This window comes from Opisthorchis viverrini (genome assembly GCF_000715545.1).
Source record: "Opisthorchis viverrini unplaced genomic scaffold opera_v5_55, whole genome shotgun sequence".
Lineage (NCBI taxonomy): Eukaryota > Metazoa > Platyhelminthes > Trematoda > Opisthorchiida > Opisthorchiidae > Opisthorchis > Opisthorchis viverrini.
The window spans coordinates 1045777-1067297 of record NW_008751709.1 but is presented as its reverse complement, the minus strand read 5'-3'; the positions used below and the strand labels follow the sequence as shown (position 1 = coordinate 1067297).

Genomic DNA, 21521 nt, shown 5'->3' with positions numbered 1-21521 from the left:
CCATAATCTCAGCCCTACATGCCATCGGTTGTGATATCGACTTTTTGGTTCACCAACCGGTGATCATCTCCTATCGAGGGATCTGCTTTCCTCAATCCGCTAAGGCTGTTATTGGACTGGGACTTCCTAAGGTCGCAGTCAGTGACTTGTGTTTGCTTGCCATTGTGGGCTCCCTGCGTACTTATGACACTTTTATGCGTGGCACATGGAGCTGAAGGTACATTTTTGCCATTTAATCTCACCCCAGACCCAGTATGACGGTCACTTTGTGCCTGATGTGCGAGTCTTGACTGTGCTAGCGCATACTGCGCCTTGAAGAGCATTCACCATTGTTTGTCCTTTCTTTGGTTGTTAGTCTTTAGACGCCTGTTCCCATACCAAAATCTTTACATATTTTGGGATTCACCTCATCAGACTGGCACTGTCCTTGGCATGATTTCGAATGAGACGTTTCTCTCTTTTCTCCCATATTCTCCTGTTACTCTTTCGCATTCATCGCTTGCATTCACTTCTTATGTTTGTGACCATGCTCTTCAAAAATAAATGATAATTCCCATGCGTGAAGGGATCGGTTTAATGTGTCCAAGACTAGCAGAGTGATGCAGAATAGGAATGACAACTTTTATTAGGCCAGTTCACCAGGGATGAAAGTTAGTAGGCGCACAGTTCACCCACAGGATGAACTGTCGCAGTCAGTGACAGCAAGAAACAGAGCAAAAGCTACTATTGGGGCTGCACAATCCTACATCACAGAAAGAGCAAGAAACACGCTCATCCTGAAACCGTGTCGAAGAAGGTCCACAGCCACGTCCGCAAACGGCAAATAACTTACACCTTGTGTTTTGCCCTTGAATGCAGGTGATGGCAAGAAAGTGTCAATGAAGATGAACGAAAAGGTGTACTTTTGGCTAGAGAATTTTTTCTGGTGCTAACCGAATCAAGCCATATTATACAGTTTGTTGACACAAGTTGAACATAGGATTAGTGCGCTGCGGATGGCGAGATGGCCCAAGGGGTTAGAGCGCGAATTTACTGACCGCAAGGTCGTGGGTCGAATCCGACCTCCACCACTCGACTTCTCCTGTCTAGAATTGGGCAACCTGGCAGTATCCCAGCCCTCCTGCTTCCTTCGGGTGGCATGGCAGCTAGGCACCGGAAGGGTGCTACAGCTGAACGCTCAGCGCTGCGGATTGCAGTGGCAAGATAGTGACAAGACATTTCGATGATACATAAGAAGAGAATTCGGTATGAACCAGATAGCTGAAGGATAGCTTGGTGGAAGAGTGTACGGTACACCGCGATTCAGCAACGCAAAGTTATGTGCACATACCCCGGTTGACAGGCATCCAGGGGCTGTGTGGTGATCTACGTGATAAACGGAGCACATTTTTACCTGACATTTTTAAAGCATGCCCCAGAAAAAACATACACTAGTTGTCTGATAGTTACGGCAGTTTCATAGGTACGGGGTGCAACAACGGATGCCAAAAAGGTGAATTACTTGTTCTATGCAGTCAGAAATGTTGAGTAGGTGCGATGAAAAGCTACTGGCCTAACGACTCAGTACGAATGCTAACCTAAGGAACGAGTATGATGATGAAGTTCCACGGATGATAGATACTAGTGCTGATCGGCTTGTCACCGTCGTATCAAGCTCAAGCAAGCAAGTTGATGACTGGACAGTGTCCTGTGAAGGAAGTCGTTACACGCCGCAAGGCAGCAAAGGTGTAAAACATGACAACAGTGTGATTCGTGTTGGGTGGAAATCCATCCCACGGATAGATATTTGTGATAAACAGTCCCAAACTTGACTTGTCACGCTACATCAGGTAGTGCGAAATGATTACAGTTACAGGAATGTGTGAATTCGATCTCAAGATTTCCGTGAAAAACTGTAATGAATGTCAGTGGCGCAAATAAAAATAAAAATGCATAGAGAAGCACCTCTTATCCTCTCAAGAGCTAAGAATGGGAGCACTATGGGCAGTCATGTATAAAACATTTTTATCGAACGGTACTGAACAGAGGGGACTATCGGCCGGCATAAAAATTCAGTTTCACCTGGGTTGGCTGCATGGGAAAGGAAATAAGACGCAACAACGTCAACAGCACCGTATCGCATAGCATGGCACATCGCTGTCCACTGGGCACCACAATAACAGACTGACGGAGATCGTGGACGTTTGGAAGCACCGCACACAACCGGTGTTAATTTACACAAAGGCGGAATTACCATAGCAACTGGAAAGACGTGTCTGGTCCACGCCATTCAGCACCCGCATTGAAAAGCGTGTGGTTGTCAACCGTTACTTTTAAGCTGATTAATTCGACTAATAGGCGAGTGGCTTGCAAGCAGTGACTGGAAGATGAAGTAAAGGTCAGTGCAGACAGGCACGCACGAGTGGCAATTTGGTCAGCGACTCGGAAGATGACGTTACCACCCGAATGACTCGGTAGTCATGTTGATTACATGGATCACTGCTGTTTCAGTTTATGACAGCTTGCTACACGGTAATTCAGCACGCTGGGTACGAGGCTACTGCGCAACATAGTGTGATGTTAACGCAGCAGCCAAAAACATTCCCAAAATATTGTTGCGACATCCAACAAACCTGCCAATCCCCAAGAAAAAAGATAGGAAGAAAACAGAGAAGCTTTATTAAGCATCCCAGTTACAAAGCGACTGCGTCTTACCGCGGTGTGGCGCCTTGTGCACCAGATGAGCTACACTGAGGGAGAGGTAACACTCACAAAGCCTCTCGTATCGGCGAATCGATATAGGTCTGAGAAACAAAGCGGGTAGAGCGCGAATTAAGTGACCACAAGGTCCGTGGTTCGAACCCGTCCTCTGCCTCTCGACGTCCCCTTTCTAGGCTTGGACAACATGGCGATATCCCAGCACCCGTGGCCCCTTTTTGAGAAACAAAGGTTCCTGGTCCTGCAGGTTGTGCGGGGGGTGGGGTAGAGTGGGGCATTAGCAGCAGTGTCGCCTTACTTGCCACATACAGCAGGGCGGGTAAACGATAACGAGCTGATGGTGAGGCATCCCTTTTCCACTTTCCTCCTCTTTCCCTGGCTGGATATCCCCATTCACAAGGATTTGACTCATCTGTTGGCCCACTGCAGTTAACCGTAATATCTACGGTTAACTCGGCCGCCAATTGAGAACCATTCATCAGATACCGATGATCAGTTCACCTAACAGACGTTAACATTGACACTATGGAATAAGCCAGACAACGGATTGCTTTTGCACACGAGATTGTTCGTATTATTGGAANTTTTCCACTTTCCTCCTCTGTCCCTGGCTGGATATCCCCATTCACAAGGATTTGACTCATCTGTTGGCCCACTGCAGTTAACCGTAATATCTACGGTTAACTCGGCCGCCAATTGAGAACCATTCATCAGATACCGATGATCAGTTCACCTAACAGACGTTAACATTGACACTATGGAATAAGCCAGACAACGGATTGCTTTTGCACACGAGATTGTTCGTATTATTGGAAAAGAGCAGGAAACACATCAATTGAAAAGCTGACCAAGGTTGTTGAGTCGTTCGGCATGTGCTTCTCACCCACAAAGCACAGTTATGTTGCACGACATACAGTTTTGAACATACCTCTATGGATTCAAGGAGTGACAGAGGAAATTGTGGAAGTTGCACTAGCACCGGTGGTAGGACGATGTTAGTGTACGAATCTCAAAGGCCAGAATCATTTCCGCCAAGTTACCCCACTTGGGGTATCAAAAGGGCATCAAGTCTGTCTCAAGGGACAAGTGCAAGGGATGTATTTTCGTACGTCTGCGAGACTTGGCCAGTTGGGATGCGACATTCTGGCTCTTTGACCGCACCCCATTTCGTTTGAACTAGAACAGTATGTTTCACCAATTGGTCCTCAAGGCCACGTTACAGACAGTCGTGGTCTGTAGTCCTTATACACCTCGTTTCTTCGGAAGACATTGGATAGAACGCGAGGAATGGTTACAACGCTTTTCGGACGTAAACAAAAACACGATGAACGTTGGTTGTCACTATACGGTTCGCAACATATCGACAGAAGGCAAGTGTCATCAGTGGGCTCCAGTGACATCCACCCGCTGCTTAGAAGGATGGATTGCTTGGCTGAGCTGCGTGGCCGAAGATAACATCAGCACACAGGAGTTGTAATTTTACGACAAAGGCGGCTGCAAACTGATACTCGCTGATGTTATGCATTCGATGATGATATTCACAATGGACTTATCCAGCTGGATGACTACATTTTGTTTTGGCTCATCCTGGAATTTCCGGAAGTCATCAGGCGGTGTGGATCCATGCATGTACTATGTAGCACTTTATTAAAAAAGTTTCTAGTTTTGGAAATGTAAACTTCACTTCCTTAGTAGTCTCCTTGCGAATTTATATAGTTCCGGTGCTCCATTTCATTTGATTTATTTGCACTTGAGGAGCCTTCCTCCACTGCACTGATAATTTATTTGGACCGAACCCTTGTGTCCACCCAACCGTTTCTATTGTCACGATCCTTGAGTTTGTTAATATCGTACACTTCCCAAGAAGACTTGATGCCGAATTCGACTGTGTATTAGTTAGTAACGCAAACAGCTTTGAAAAGTACATCCATGTTCCCTTTGGTCCATCCGATCATTTAATTATGAACGCCTCCCCACCCACCCACTCAACCCTGCACTGACGATGTCACCTCCTTGGTGATGCAGCTTTGAAAAGTACATCCATGTTCCCTTTGGTCCATCCGATCATTTAATTATGAACGCCTCCCCACCCACCCACTCAACCCTGCACTGACGATGTCACCTCGATTGGTGATGAAAGGTTTGCAATCCAACTGCCAAGCTTGGCGAACAGACCAACAACCAAACAGCGCACCCGAGCTACCTACATTCCACAACACTGCTAACGCCCCCCCAAAGTTGGACCCGAAGACAAACCACAGTTCTTCTGTAAGAAAGCTTCACGGATGCTTAAGCGATAAAACTGCTGATATGAAGATATAAGCTAACTGGGAAAAAGCTTTTGGCCACCGATTTTTCACTTCGTCACTTGGCCGCAACAAGGCGATTTGATTGCCTTCCTATGGATCACACTGGCGCTTTTAGAAGCATGGGTGTCGTCGCAACTTCGCCCTAGAGTTGCTGATAAGGTAGGTCTGCTTCGGTCTCTAAAAGACTCCTTGACAAACTGAACTTAATGGACAAACCTGTGGTCAAACCTCAATATTACCACTGATACAAATGGGTCGTCTTCAAGAGGTGATGCTTCTTATCCCATTTTCCTGTTATCTCGGGTTCTGTCAATCGGATATGCTATCGAGGTGGTGCCTGCCCGGGTATGCGCCACCCTGAAAAGCTAACATGAATAAACCGGCCGTACTTGATGTAATCACGGGATGGTCACAGGAGCGTTCCCTGTTTATGTCCGAACTCCACATATTTCAGGAAGTTTATGGGACATACCATTAATGGAGTTGCTGAAAACTCTTAAAGCCGAGTTTCCGTTAATCCTGCGTAATACGTGAAGACTGAATTGCACACAAGTGGTAAAATATACTCACTTGTAAGGTAATTAGGTGAAAAGTATCATAAACGAGGGTTTCATCTGAGTCTCCCGTCAACACCAACCCACTTTGCAAATGAGCATTTCCCACCAAGTGCGTACAACTTGGCGTTCGAACGGAACATAATATTGACAGAAACTCGAAGAACGGGTCCACCAGATGAATCCCATTGAAGGTGAAAGCACCTGTGGACTGTCGAAAAACTTCGAGTAACCGTACGGACAGTGTTCACTACGTCTACGGTCATGACAGTCTACAAAATCTCTCCAGAAAGCCTCTTGACTTGACTTGAAAATTTCTGCACCTTGAGGGGGGATAACTGTCAGCCTACAAATCCTTGCAAGAGTTGCATAGACGAAGGCCGGATCAGTTAGATTCTACACTGAGGAGATTATGTGAGAAGCCAGGGACTCACATGGTGAAGATACTGAATGCTTTCCATATGAAATGTAGCAGACAGCGGGGCACCGATACAAATACTGCAGTGAAAGAGTTCCCTTATGCAAAATGCGGTTTTGTTGCATAACCTAGGCGGTTGCGTCAGACTTGATGGACAATGTACAAAGTCGTATCTGCACGCTTTTCCCCGTTAAAAGACTCGAACAAGTAGAAAAAGGAGAGAACGTTAGTACCAAAAGGTTGGTGAAGAAACTTTCGCAGCAAAACTGCCAAGTTCGGCGAACAACGCGATTATTAATGTAAAAAAATGAACTACTGTTATTGAGTTTGGCCCACCAAATACAATAATATCAGTCCTTAGACCCCTGCCCCCTTAAAGGCGTAGACCGAGTACAAATATTCAAACAGGAAGCGATAAATCAGAAAACTACGACAAAACCTGCACTGAGTTCTTCAACTGTGGCTATGTCACGTATGACCCACCACGTATGTGGAAGATGAATAGGGTGACAATGAAGAGGTGTACACGATTGTGATGCAAATGTATCTATACTACATATACACCGCTTAGAATCAAGCCAGTGCTGACTGATAGAACATCGGGTGTGCGTCCACACGCGCTTGTGTGCAGAACGAGGAGACTGGAGCTGACGAAATAACCAACACTTGAATACAAGGTGTGCATTGTGCATTCTACGCACAAAGAAATTAAAATGCGTCTCTTCTCAGGATCAATAGTGCCAACATGAGTATTGCTCCTCCTCTTGGTGTAACTGGATTTACACGAGATAGAGCAAAACTGACACCATGTGCGCCTGTTTTGCCGAAAAAAATAAATAGTAAACATGTGCATACCGCCGGATAAAAAGGATTATGCACGGAACACACTGAAGCTGTGGGACGATAATGATCATGATGAATGCAAGCAAGCTCAACTGACCCTTTCGCCACATTGCTGAAGAATATCCAACAACTTTGTTACAACCAAATCGACACATCGCATGGATGGGGGACCGAGCATTGTGATCAAATTCCGTACCGTTGCATCAAATGCCTTGTCGGGAGTGAAGAGGCCAGCTCTGGAGGGAAATATGCGAAAAATCAATGGATAGGAGGAACAACCAGCGTCATGGGATTGGTGCACCACTAACAGGAAATCACCCCCGTCAGCATTGAAAGCAACACCCGCGTTAAAACGTCACAGAAACACGTTAAATTATTTGGAGAAAAATGGTAGCGTAAAGAAGTCTACTACAAGCCTGACACAAAAACAGGAAGTACGAACGACTTCAACCCGCCGATAATCTAGATAAGACTTAGTTTATTAATTTCGTTAACCCAATGTTGAAAAAGCTTGGCAACCACGGTGGTAAACTGGATCATTCGGTTACACGTCAACCGGCATCCCGTAGTCAGAATGGAAAACCATGACTCCACTTGCTAGATAATAACTGGAAATGACCAAACCACCGGAGCTTGTTAAGCTCGAGATGGCTCGGTAGTTGAAGCGTGAACTTACCAACCGGAAGGTTGGTGGTTCGAATTCAACCCCGGCATCTCAGCTGTTCTTGTCTAAGCTTGGGCAGTAACGCAGCTCTCGAGCCTCCTTCAAGTGATATGGCAGCTGGGCAACAGAGGGGTTTTATGGGTGAACGATTATCATTTATCGCCGAAGCTTGTGACGCTCGAACCAGTCCTAAAGTGAAGCATCCACATAACCGAGCATCTGCATCATGGTCACATACCGACGGGAAATCAGCGTCAGAACATTGTGAATACTAGGCTCCAATGTTTGGAAGCTTCTAGACCTGGAATTCAACCTAGGATATTTCAACTGGAGAGCTTCAATCTTGCCAAAGCATTATTGAGAAATGGGCCATGAAACGAGCGATCACCATTATGGTCAAAAGAGGGCGTGATGAACTGGTGATTAAAGCGTGAAAACACAAACCTACTCAAAGCGAAACATAAATAAAAGGAAAAAGTTGAGTAGTTTAACCGCAGTCGACAGCATGGTACACACGGGAAACGTGATGGATATGCCTTTGGCAGTGAGTTCGCATTGCCTTCGAATTACTATACAATCTCACTTCTCGGAAACAAAACAGCTACAAAAACACGATATAAACCAGCGTCGTCAGAACTCCATGACAGTCGTTCTATTATACGACCGTGCTACTGTGCGTGCAACTTGCAACACGTTCAACTGCCGTTCGGCTAAAGGACCTTGATAAGGTCCTTGGAAAGCGTTTCGTTCAAGCAAAAAGTCGACTGCATTGCCAGACCATCTGCAAGGAGTCTGACAGTGTTTTGATATTAGGCATCTTGAGTGCCTGAGCTTCGCCCAAGGAATAAACTGAATGCACAATTACCCCTCTTCCAAATGGTGTTTATGAGCGCGCAGCTTATTCGAATTGCCTTGAACAGGAACTGGGCTGCGCTGAGGATCCGAATTCCTCGGAACTCCCAGAAACGCTCCTATTTCGTCGTTACGGAGTATTTCTTTTCAAAAGTGTGAATATCGAAACAATATTAAGTGTCAGGATGCACCTACCTTACAGCATGAATGTTTTGAATGGCGATACTGATTTCCCTTCTGAGGGTCTTCTCGTCGAATTGAATCTAAAACGAATATGTGCAAACAGATGGTAGACACGGACCGTAGCTGTGTTGGGTCAACTGTAATTAGCAATACTACACAATGACACACAATACTTCATACGGATTGGAGGGAAGATTGCAAGACAGAATACAAAAACGAGCCTAGTGGTGATGGACACCTCTTTGGGGCGAACGATCGGTCCACTGAAATTGTCTGGTGAGGTTAACAGCTAGTGAAAACAGAGCAAACCTTTCAAGTCAATGAGGCGTCTGAAAGGGTATCCCAGGTGAACTTTATCGATCGGTGCCTTGCAGTTTAGACGGTGGACATAGAATGTCTGAACGGAGCCCTTTATCCTCTCACTGTCTTGCGGGTCAAGGTCAAAGGGTCAAGGTGCAGGACAGTCTACAGGCGTCGCGGGATCATTTAATGGTCAACTTCAGACGTATATCTTGTCCAGCATATCAAAATGAACCAAAATAAAACTTTAATGAGTTCACGAGATCCTTCCTACAATAGGAACTTCCAAAATACGAACTCTGCATTGAATGAAACAACAGATAATAACCCCTTGAAACTTATACTCTCCTAAAATTGACATATGTGGTCTTCGAAACAGGCACACAAAACACAGGCTTGGTTATGCAACTTGTCCGGAGGCCAGCCGTCCCTAATAACCGAACATCACATCAGTTGGACGGATGTGTCACGTGCAAGACACGGAATGAGTCCAGCTCTTTCAAGTCCTACTCAACGTGTTTATGATGTAACGCTTTCTCTCGCTCGAACCCATTGTTTTCTGCGTCTACCTCAAGTATTTGATATTCACCCACAATCCCTCGTGAACTTTTGACCCCTGACATATCGAACCAATTCTGACGAACTTTTCACGCACGCTTGTTGACTAATTGCGTTACCACGTGCTGTGCCCGCAGATTTGTTGGTAATTCACATCAGCCTGTCGTTCTTACCGGGCTGTCATTGGACTTACACCAATTTGTGAAACTATTAGAAGGAAAACCTCAATCTCATATACACATTTTGTACAGCATTTTGTTGACGAACCTAAAAAACTTCGCAATTCTCGGCTTGTGATTTCGCGCGTCATTCACTTAGTTTTCCGATAATAGGTTACGTAATCTACAATGGAAGCCCTGAAGAGATGACGTGGTGTAAATGTTGTACTTAAAGCTGAAGGTGTCCTGCCAGATTGGATTCCAGTGAAATTAGACTTTGCGTCAGGCGCTTATCCAGTTCAGTGAAGTTCTGTGGGAAATTCGGCACGTTCATAGTAAGAACTTGTGACCCCTTGGACAGCAGTTTTGGGGTTGAGACTATCTACCAAGGTCAGCCCGGATTAAATCGCCTGGCAAAAAGCACTGACAGTGTGATCTTTTTTGCCAGGAAGGTCAGATTCCTGAAGATTATCGCAGAATACCCGAAACCTACCGAGACCCTCAAACTCCACTAAACGCCGATCAAACAACCCTGGATCAACATCAAACAGTACCCTTATATATAGCATCAGAAAGCCTTGGATCAAGGTCCAACAGTGCCCTTATTAATGTAGAGCGAGGCCGTTTTACGTTCTCACTCGCTTGTAGCAATAAAGCTGTTTTTCCTTGTCGGTGAGTCTTTTTCCGATACAAGGCACTGGAGTGGGGACAGGGTCAGATAGGGTAGCAATAAAGCTGTTTTTCCTTGTCGGTGAGTCTTTTTCCGATACAAGGCACTGGAGTGGGGACAGCAGTCAGATAGGTAATGCCCGGACAACGAGGGGGGAAGGGGTGGGCGAATGCTCCAGTTGCGCGTTAATCAATAACTGACTCCGGTCGTCAGAAACTCATTTCAATTCCATGAGACACAAATGTTCATCATATAACTTGGCGATCACCTAGTGCAAACCAACGTGGAACCATTTGGTTCCTATGAATATGATCACGCTATGGTGTGGACATGTTTGACAAATCACAAGACGTCGTTTCAAACCAACATCCTCGGAGAACTACCACCCTCTGTGTTGAACCAGCATAATACCTGTAATGAGCACATAGACGAGATGCGATAAAACCTAAAAGCAATTACACTCAAAGCCGTCTGTCTGGTTTCCCTGATACGAGAAAACGATCGTTGGATATAGTCGAGGTTAGTAATCCAGACTGGTGGCGTGTAGTCTATTCCTGTAGGCAACGATTACGAGGGTCCACGCAGATCCGTAGGGCGTCAAGCAGTGCAGAGTGCGAGGAAAGGTGGATAATTCAAATAGAGAACGATTTTGCCATTAGAAACAACCGTACCTTTCATCACCTGATTCGTTCGATCAACCAACAAAAGAATGTGTGACGAAACTGTCATGGTTGTGACGAAAGTGACAAAGGCGACGACTGGAAAGATGGGCCGAGCAATCTGAAGAGCGATTCAGCTAGCCGCTAGCAAGGCAGCCCTTGGAGACATTCGATATGGTTAAACGGATTGTAAGAAACAGTAATCTGTTGACAGTTGAAATCATTCTTTCAAAGCGTAAAAATACACCAAGTGCGGAAGGATTATACCCGGTCATTTTCAGATAAAGCGGAGAAGCTCGGGCAGTTTGCCTAATGAGATTATTGGTGCCACGTGAAAGGAAAAAGGTACATGCGGAATGCGGCAGCCTCATTATCTCAATCTTCAAAGAGAGTAAACTAGCACCGTGAAAACCACTATCTGCTATTGAGGGAAATTTTTAGCACAACAGGTTGTATAGATGACTGTTGTATCGTTCACTGAGTTCAGCAGTTGGGTTGCAAACGATATCAACCAAGATGACGTCTTCAGTGCGTAGTAGATTGTGGCTCTGTGTGGATGTTCAGTACTGCGTCGTTAGATGGGTTCATTATGCGTTTTGCCCTGCACCCTCTATCGGTTTTCCTCACGGATGGGCTGAACATCGGCCCAGGTTTAGCCCTGAAGAAGGGTGTACGTATAACTCTGCTGTCCGACAGATTCTGGAACAGCAACACTGTTTCCACCAATCAACAAAAGGCATGTTCCGTGATTTAAAATTGCGTTGGGTTCTGTTGATCATCAGGCAATACGGCAGTGTTAGTGAAGCAAAAGTGCTTCCCCGCATTCTCAATATTTTTTAAGACGTTGCATGTCAACTCCCGGAGACAAGATAGGTGCTATGGCAGGCTCTCCTCTTAGTCCATTGCATCCAGTGGTAATTGCAGAATCCGTTCTCTGTCCCTCCAAATGGTCATCGACGTGGATAAGGAAAACTTCTTCCCAGCCTCTGATGCTTAAGCGGTCGAAATGCCTCCAGGCGTCCGCTCACAGACATCTAGTACGCGGACTATGTGGTCCTACAACTGCACACAATAGCAAATAAACCAAAAAATTTGGTGTGCATTCCACACCCACAAAAAGAAGCTGCGAGAAGGGGTGCGATCAAGCCCAAAACTCTTTCCTGCAGATGATACCATTGATGTGGCAGGTATCTGTTTTATTTGTTGGGGATTGCAGGATTTGTAGAATGCACACTAGTTTGAAAAATCGTCCTCCTGCCTTGGCGCAATCTTTCTGGTGAGTGCACACCAAAGGGAGGAGGAAATAAACTTGAGTTTCGCTCTTATCACAGCTCATAAGTAGTGTGTATCCTGGACCATGTCGGGGTTTGAACTCTGAACATCGAACATGCGAGGCGGGTGCTACCACTACTCCACCGGAACAAGCTGGATGCGTCTGAATTTTTACGTCTGAACAGGTGGACATTTTTGCGCTTGAGTGATGAGAGCGGAAAGTCTGACGCCTTAAAAGACAACCTAGTAACACACCACAGCTTTGTCGATTGATTGGCCCGCCTGTGTCGGTCCCCGTAGTCTACCTGGGGACGGCACCGCCACCCGGATTGGGAAAATTAGAGTGGCATGATCGTGCCATTAGCTTGCCTGTAGTGTTGCTGTACGTCCCATATTTTTATGAGCCAAAGACCTGGTCATTTATAACCAAGGGCTTCAGAAAACATCCCGTGTTGGAACTCCGATGTTTTCGGACCGTTGGCCGACGCCGGTGGGAGTATCAGATCGGAAGTGCGCCCTGCAGTCTTCAAAAGAAATAATTCGAGCAAAATGTGTGCGACACTGTACCGACTGTGCTAGCTTGGTCATGTACCTCACAAGCAATTCAGTCGACTTGCTAAAACAATCCTGATCGCACAATCGTGCGAAGGACGGAAACGAGCCATAAATTGACAGCAAAGGACGAAAGCAAACTCAGCTGTGTTGGTAGTCGTCGTCTCGTTGGATAGAAATCGAAAACGAGACCGACGAATGGTTAGAGATACTGGCGAGCATGAACTGGCGCGTGGATCCCAAGTATTTTTTCCGACGCACAGTTTGTCCTCTAGAAGTTCCCCCCCCCCAATGAAAGGACCTACTGCTATTCCTGGATTCACCAGTCATCAATGTGTAGCTACTCGCTCTTGTTTCCTTAGTCATCAATGAATGAAGACAGAACCAGTGCGTAAGCATCTGATGATGTTGAGACGGTTAGCTAGATAAATGAAATCAGCTTAGTGTGTGATAAGCCTACGAGTAGAATTGAACTGTGTAAATACAATGGTCAATCATCACGGCGCAAAGAAATCGTTTTGCAAAGCGACATAAGTGTCAGTGAACCAAAGTCGAAAATGTGACGCCATCTGCAACTTTTAAGGGTCACATTGGGGTGGGGAGAAGCCCCAAACTTGGACTTTTCGCCACGTCGAATGGTTCAGGATGGACTTACAATGCAAATCTACGCGGTTAGTGACTCCAAATGAAAATTTAACGGAACCCAAAAAGCGCCTGACATCAGTTTAAACTTTGCTGGGAATCATCGGCAGTGTGCACAACACTGAAAATCGCTGCAAATGAGCTGTGCCTTATCGATAATAACAGATTTATCGAACACGATGATAACTCACCTTGAGCATATCGTAAGGAAAGCGCTCGTGGAATATCCGTCCAATCTCAGCACCACCCGAAAGTGACTGTGTATCCACATTGCCCAGATTGCCATCGATGATATTGGTAAATTCAGTCTCGAAAGATCGAACCATCCTAAAATAGGTGAAAAACCAGATAAATCTAGACTGGACTGTTCGAGATATCGGAGTATATTTTCCTGACGGAACACTACTCAGCTGAATCTCTCATCAAGGAAATATTAAGCTGGGACTCAGCTGAGTTCTCCGTTAAAACCAAATAATTGTGCGAATGAGTGTTACAGTTCTAGTTGCTCTAACACTGTAAACTGACATCAAACCACTTGAATTTCGCCTTCTCGTATGAAATTGGTATTTTAAGAAGATAAGCAATAAGCCCCTACCTTTCGCTTTTCTTTTCACACTTTACTAAGGCTCTCTTCCCTCATTGTTGTTTGGCACTTAAGCACCGGTATGTATTACTGGCGTATTGCTACCGATGTAAGGGCGGATACTACTGGGGAGGCATGTGAGTATTATGTTTTCTCGTAACTCCACCGCGAAGGGCTTTCCTCCTTTCTTTTCCACCCAGGAACGTTCGCACATCCCCATCCTCAGAAGGTCGTGGCTACGGGATCTTCATCTATATCATGCTCACGGCACCAATTGAAAGGATGGAAGCCATGAGAGAAAACAGACTACTCGCGCGCCTCATCAGTAGTATCCATCGTTGCACCGGTACTGGTGTCGGGATGACCATGAGCTCCTTCGAAATGGGTGCGAACTGCACCACGCACCAGTGGTGGGGACGTGCATCACGTGACGATTCATACAGCAGAAAAAGTGCTGCTTCGAATCAAATTCTGGGTGGCAATTAGGAGTAGCTCTACCACCAGTCGTGATTTAATAGAGTCCTACTAGGTCTAAGTAGAACCTGAAACTCGGGAGACGACGTGGGCGCCTGCCGATGGGAACAACATCCTTTCCAACACCTTTTACTAGGATTGTCTAATCGTCTTAGTTTCAAAATCTAATAGGGAAGTAAATAGTTTATAACCGATGCTCTTTCGGTGCACAACCGCCGTGTCACTCGTAAGAAACAACAACACAGATATATTGCCGGGTTTCCCAGCTAAGGTCAAGCTAAACTGAAAAGTCCGAATGAACACAAAGCGCGAAGCCCCCCGTTAGGAGATACGAACAGAAAGGAAAGGGCAACATCAGCCGGTATTCGCAAGACAGCCGACACGAATAGCAGGAAAAGTAACCCGTTCCAAAGATAACCGGAGATGCTGCGAATCCATCAATCACAGAGGGATGATGCTGCAAACCCTATCGCAAATACACGTAAACCCACTTGCCAGCTAGAGGTATGAGACAAACGGAGACGAACCTTCATGCACAACACTACCCGTTATCTGAACCACTGGTTCAACCGAAAATTCATTTGTAACGCTCCTTCATGTCGCGCGTTTGGCGACAACTGGCTAACAGAACTGTGGTTCGAACTGCTTGGTATGCAAATCAAGGTGGCTGATCTAGTCTGCAGACAACAGGCACCAAACTCATACGTTGGCCAACACACATACAATCACCCTGAGCACCACCAGTATGTCACAGCATTTGTGCAGAAAGTGAAAACACTGTTGTAACTATTAGACAGTACAGATATCCATGGTAAGTGATGAGACCAGTGACGTGTGAATTGGGAACGGTAGGAGTGATAACTGGACGCCGCATGGTATTCTCACCTGCTGGCCACTACTAGGACTCTTGCGTGTGGACCACGAGATGCACTAAACTTAAGTAAATTGGCATCATTATTATTTGGTAGGAGGGAAGAGCAAAAAACCACATGACCACGTACCGTAGTAGCGCAGCAGTTTTGTAACTTGGATCATCTGGTTTTAGTGCCATGACCTCATTCACCTCTTTTTCGATGTTGTGCAACTGTGATTGAAGTCGGTTGCGCATACTTGGAAGAGCATCACGAATATGAGTGGTCAGCTGCTGGTTGAGGGTGCGTTGCAAGTAAGGGGTGCCCATTTTGTCGGCCAGATGTCGGTAGCCAGGATGCCCGAGGAAAAACCTCCGTTCTGCGGCCAACGCAGCCGCGATGTCTTTCTTCCCGTCAATGTCTCTCTGACTTCGGTTGACCACACCAACATAGCCTAGGAAAGTCCAGAAACACGAGCATCAGGAGGAGAATAAGCATTAAAAAGGAGAGGAATAGTGATGTGAACTGAAAAACAAGCGGGTTCAGGTCAAGACTCATTTAAAGTCCTCTTTTTTAGTGGTCACTCTCGTTTCTCCCTAGAAGGAGGCAAACAGATCAGACAAGCACTGACTAAGGATAACCCCCCCATTGAACAATGCGAGTGGGTCATCCGTACAAGATGTTAAGTGGTATCACTGAGAGAACATACGAAGTCATAAGCCAACGAAGCTGTAGAAATTTCCAGGTCCCTATCGCAGTTTGAGTGACAGCAGGCGACCACGATAATTGTCAATCAACTTGCTTGGCCAAGCGGTCAAAATGCCTCTCTTTAGTGAAGATGTTCGCGCCACTTGGTGGATTCATTCAAATGACTTCCTAGGATCCGTTGCGCGGATTAACCGAAATAATGTTCTTGCCCCTCCTCCAGCATTCTGCGCACCTTCCATTTCCGTAGCCTACTGTGTCCACTAGGCTTCATGGTGAGTGCACACGCCAAGTTTCACTTGACGTTGGATAATTTGTCAGAGACTGGCGGAAACGTTTCTCCGATTCGAGCAGCGCTCTGTTCTGTCCGATATCGTGTTTGAAGCTTCCGGCATTGTTCAAGGAGGAGGCGATGTTGGTCCAGTAAGAAGTGACATCTGTCGCGAAATCTTACCACGGTGTGGCGGTTTGTATGCCTCCGCGACCCATTGAGCTACACCTGACTCAAGACAGTCGCCTTGGTGGTCGGGCTTGTGTTCCGCAATGATCCTGCAGGCTCTAATGGTTGGAGCTCAGTTCCTGAAGGTACAACTATGCCAGGAAGACTAAACGGAGAGCATCTGAAAGGTGAGCAGCGAGTCCCCGTACTAAGAGCAGTCGTATTACCAGGCGGTCCGGAGATCAGGTCATAGTGAAGCATTTCATTTGGGCGACAGGCATGTTCATATCTATGGAAGTAGCAATGCTGCTGCTGTCAATCAACTAGCCGTTGCTGTGTATCCAAGTTTCTGTGATCAATCCGAAGCAGCAATGCTGCTGCTGTCAATCAACTAGCCGTTGCTGTGTGTCCAAGTTTCTGTGATCAATCCATCAATCCATCCATCGATCAATCAATCAATCAATCAATCAATCAATCAATAAATAAATCAACCAATCAATCAGTCAATCAATCAATTGATTAATTTATCAGTTATAAACCGTGTGCCATAGGCACATTGGTTTCAACTGCTACAGTTTCGATCACCGGAAAACGGGAAAGTGGAATACAAAACCAAACCTTGGAGGCAAAGGCATGCTCAGTCTGTTCGGAAATCGGATGGCTACGCATTGAAGGTCGTAGCTTTGATGCACGAGCCCCATCGACTGCGCGATTGGGCCTTTTCCGCCAATGTCAATAACCACTGGTGATTTGAGTCCGGGGGAACCATCCAGGGAGGAGTACATGACCCAACAAGCGCAGCCCATGAAGCGTGAGTAATTCATCTATCGCGGGAGAGTTTGTTCCTCCTGAGACCAGTTGGCATACCTCATCATTACTAATGCGATGTCCCCGAAGCCTAGCTGCCGTGCCACCTGAAGGAAGCACGAGGACTGGGATACTGCCATGTTGCCCAAGCCTAGACAGGGGAAGTTGGGAGGCAGAGGCGGGGTTTGAACCACGGACCTTCATGTCAGTAAATTCGCGCTCTAACCACTTGAGCCATCTCGCCCCGATGTTCCCACAAGACCTGACCAGTGCTTCGGAGACACCGATGATCAAACACTGACATCTTCCGTATGTCCTCTGAGCGTAAGGGTCACGTCTCTGATCAATAGAGCAGTATGGATCACACCACGCGGCGTCAACTCTCTCCTTGACAGACAAACTCACGTCACGTCGGCAGCATAGGTGTCAGGTTGGCAAAAGCTGACCTGACCTTTTCGATTCGAAAAATAATCTCATCTCCAGCCAGTCCACCAGAACTTATACAGCTGCCCAGGTAGACAAATTTACCTACCACGTCGATTGGCTCACTTGCAAGCATGAGCTGTGGGTTTGATCCCGCAGTCTTGTAGCAGCACTTTACACTTTGCAGGTGTGAGGCAAACCGAGTTATTTAGGTTATTTGAAATCGTTTGCGTTTGGGGAGGATCTGAACCAAGAAGAGCAATATCGTCCGCATACTCAATATATGTGAGGGAACGTCCCGGGAGCATTTCGACTCCCGAGGTTTCAGAGGCAGGCAGAGGAATCTCAAGCAGCATACCAATAACAAAGTTGAAGAGGAAAAGGGAAAGGGGACAGCCTTGTCTTACACTACTGGATGTGGTGAACTCAGGCGAGAACTTCCCGTATACTCACACACACACACTCTCTCTCTCGCCCTGGCCCACAGGAGTTTGCATTCAATGCCCTCATAAGGGAGGAAAATATGGAGGGAACACCTTTGAACGCCAGACGCTGCCAAATTTGCTGACGATCAACAGAACTAAAAGCAGCTTTCAAATCCAGAAAAACGACCAACGTGGGACGTCTGAAGCAGTGGAGCTGTTCAAGAATTTGTCTCAAGGTGAAGATATGGTCGATGCATACTCGACCAGAGAGAAACCCAGCTTCATTCTCACAAACCTGTGTCTCCCGATAATCCATCAATCTGCGCAAAATAATGCTACAGAGCACCTTAAATGCGACGGATACGAGGTTGATACCACGATAGTTTTTGCATGACGTTGTTGCTCCCTTTTTGAAAACTGGGATGACAGTCGAGGAGCTCCATTCATCTGGTATTCCGTTTTTGTTCCAAATCTACTGCAGTATAGCAGTCAGACTGTTCACCAGGACCTTGCCACCTTTGAACAGCGCGTGGTGTAGGCCATTCGGGTCATGCGCTTTATCGAGCTTCAGGATTGAAATCTCGCGCTGGATTTCGGCTGCTGATGAAGGGTTGGTGTCAATCTTCCATCCTGGCCCGCTTGGTTCTTCTGCCGGTTGTGCTGAAGGAGACCAGGGTAACTGTTCTTGGAAGTGCTCAGCCCACAACTCAAGAAGGTGACTGAGGGAGTGAATTGCTGTTCCGGCTTTTTCGAATATTGTCTCCCTAACACCTGTCTTCTTTTGACCCGCTGGTCGGATCAGCTGAAACAGGATGCGGCTCTTACCTGCAGCAACAGCCTTCTCCATCTCCTGGGCCTTCAAAATCCACCAGCGTTCTGTCATCCTTCAAGCTCATGATTATCCAGTGTTTGAGGGATCTGAGTGCGCCATCATAGTCGCAAGTTGCTGGTATGACCTTGCTGGCAGCAATAATATCCGCTGAACTCGAAGATATCCAGTGTTCATTGAGTCGAGTCAGATGGGTTGGACAAACAATTCTGAAAGCTGACAGCATCGCCTACATTCACCGTCCAAGCAGTCTTCGTCGTCCACATGCTGTGCGTTTCTTGTAGCTTTCTAGTCAGATCCGCTCGATAATCCTCAGCTACTGAAATTTGTCCAAGTTGATGAACGAAGCTGCTTTCTTTCGGCACGTGTAGTGCTGGCGAAAAGTGAAGTGCTAAGCGGGCCCGCACGATGGCATGATCAGAGTCAAGTTGCGTACTTCAGAAGGAACGACAATCCTTAACTGAGGCTCTCTGTAACTGATAGCCACATGGTCCAATTGAATCCACGATTGTCTTGTAGCAGGTGGCCTCCAAGTAACTCGGTGTGCGCGTTTGTGTTGGAAGTTCGTACTGGCCAGGAACAGACGATGATCTGCACAAAAATGAAGAAGCCGCTCTCCATTATCCGTACGCTCTGCATCGACTCCAAGTTGACCACCTAACTTTGCTTCTTCCGGACTTAGTCGTCCAACTTGGGCATTCATATCACCAGCCGGGATTACTATATCCATCTTTCCTTACGACCGAAGCAGTCGTGACAGATCTTGATAAAACTCGTCCAGTCTCAGTCTCAGAACTGCTATCTGTTGAGGCGTATGCTGACACGACAAACAAACAATGTTTACCGCATCGACCGGCGTTAATCCTAATTGAGCCAGACATTCGTACAGCCCAAAGGCGACTGTTTATTAGGGTCCAGTCCAGTGAGGCGCCTTCAGCCTTGGGGATGAGTGCAACTCCCACACCGCAGATACCACGAGCCTTTGCGTGAGAATCGCCGGACACCCGATGAGTGAAATGTGGGACATCTGGGCTCACCCTAAGCGGCTTGAGGAGCACGATCGAAGTGGGGTCTTGTATGCGTGTTTCGGAGACACAACATACATCGATAGAGAGGGGAAGTAAGGTTTCAGCGAGGGATGCCTGTTGCCAAATCTGACATAGAGTACGGACATTGAAGGCTGCAACGTGGATCAGATATTTTGATGTTAGTGGTAAGTCGTTCAGCCGTAGCACCCTTCCAAGGCTTAACTGCCATGCCACCCGAAGGCTGCACGAGGGCTGGAATACTGCCAGGGCACAAGCCTAGGCATAAGAGGTCGAGAAGCAGAGGTCACTTTCGAACCGCAGACCTTCCGGTCAATAAATTCGCACTCTAACCAACTGGGCCATCTCGATGTTAGTAGGTGATTGTTTTGGTTTATTTTTCCGGGCGATGGTTGAGACATGGCTATGGGATTGGCAGATGGGTTCATTCCACTGCATTGTACGATGGGTTGGGAGGGAATGAGGGAGAAGGCCGGCGAACGAAGAGCTGCAAGGACAGCTGATACTTCACGGTTGCCCAGGCCGAAGAAGGGGGGTTTAGTTGAGTTACCCACCTTGAGCCTTTGACTCAAAAGTCTGATGCAGAGTTTTGTTCGGGGACTCTGACCCTAGCTTCTGACTTAGTAGTCTGAACTGCGAGACAGTGGTCGTTGGGGTTTTTTTGGGGGACCCTGCCGGGAGCTAATAACTCAATGGTCCGGCCTACTTAATTGTAGGAGGCCGGCCTGGGCTGGAGGCCCAGGGAGTAGGGCATTATTGTCTCATTCCTGATGCGGCTGCACACAGCAGGTGCCTTTTGAGCAGCACCGGGCTCTTTGGTTTTGAAAGTATATCGACCGGTGGTCACGGTCAACCGTTGGGCGATCGGAATGTGCGGTTTTCGGGACCAACCTTTTATGATCCGTCCTTCCTCGGGGGAAAGCAGCATCGCTGCCTCCATAAATATGGACATGCTGGTCGCCTGGGGGCGAAACCTTACTGCCTTCACACTCCTATCACAGAGGACAATACGACTTTACCTCCAGACCGACCCGTAATACGATTACTCGTAGTACGGAGCTCGCTGTTCTTCGTCGGGCTGCTCTCCGTTGGCTTTCCTGACATGGTTGAACCTTTGGGAACTGATTTTCATCCAGTATAGCCCGCAGGATCATTGCAGCACAGAAGTCCAACCACGACGACACGGTGACAGCTTTGGGTCAGGATCAGTAAAATAAAAAACAGGACCTCGATAAATTTAAGGGATCTATTCCACAGCTTCTATCAAGAGTTGTCACATTATTCCATTATTATTATCATCATCACCACAGTTGGCAGCATGAACATCATTCGACTTAGATAACACAAGCGCTGGCACCCTGTGACTTGGAGGGTATTACATGTAAGCCAGCTGTGGACTCAGTTGGACCATGTGGCGATCAATTAACGGTGGAGAGCATCGACGCATCATCATCATCATCATCATCATCATCATCATCATCATCATCATCATCATCATCATCATCATCGACAGCATGACATCAGTGTTCAACACCGATGGTTCACTGCCGTACAACCATGACTTATTTGAAAGCCTTATTGTAAATAAAAGAATAAAGGTGGATGGGG

The 21521-nt window shown here is 46.7% G+C and overlaps 2 protein-coding genes across 2 annotated transcripts in view; one reads left to right on the top strand and one right to left on the bottom strand.

Annotated features, from left to right (window-relative positions):
- Positions 1–215, top strand: part of T265_03621 (hypothetical protein) — a gene marked incomplete at both ends in the record, with an annotated part of 8403 nt that extends 8188 nt beyond the window's left edge. The window contains one exon of the mRNA XM_009168156.1: positions 13–215. Coding sequence (XP_009166420.1) covers positions 13–215 — 203 coding nt within the window. The remainder of the gene's footprint in view (positions 1–12) is intronic.
- T265_03623 (hypothetical protein) overlaps positions 1–21521 on the bottom strand; it is a gene marked incomplete at both ends in the record, with an annotated part of 65549 nt that overhangs the window by 36662 nt on the left and 7366 nt on the right. The window contains 4 exons of the mRNA XM_009168158.1: positions 6919–7057; positions 8533–8600; positions 13523–13658; positions 15390–15693. Coding sequence (XP_009166422.1) covers positions 6919–7057; positions 8533–8600; positions 13523–13658; positions 15390–15693 — 647 coding nt within the window. The remainder of the gene's footprint in view (positions 1–6918; positions 7058–8532; positions 8601–13522; positions 13659–15389; positions 15694–21521) is intronic.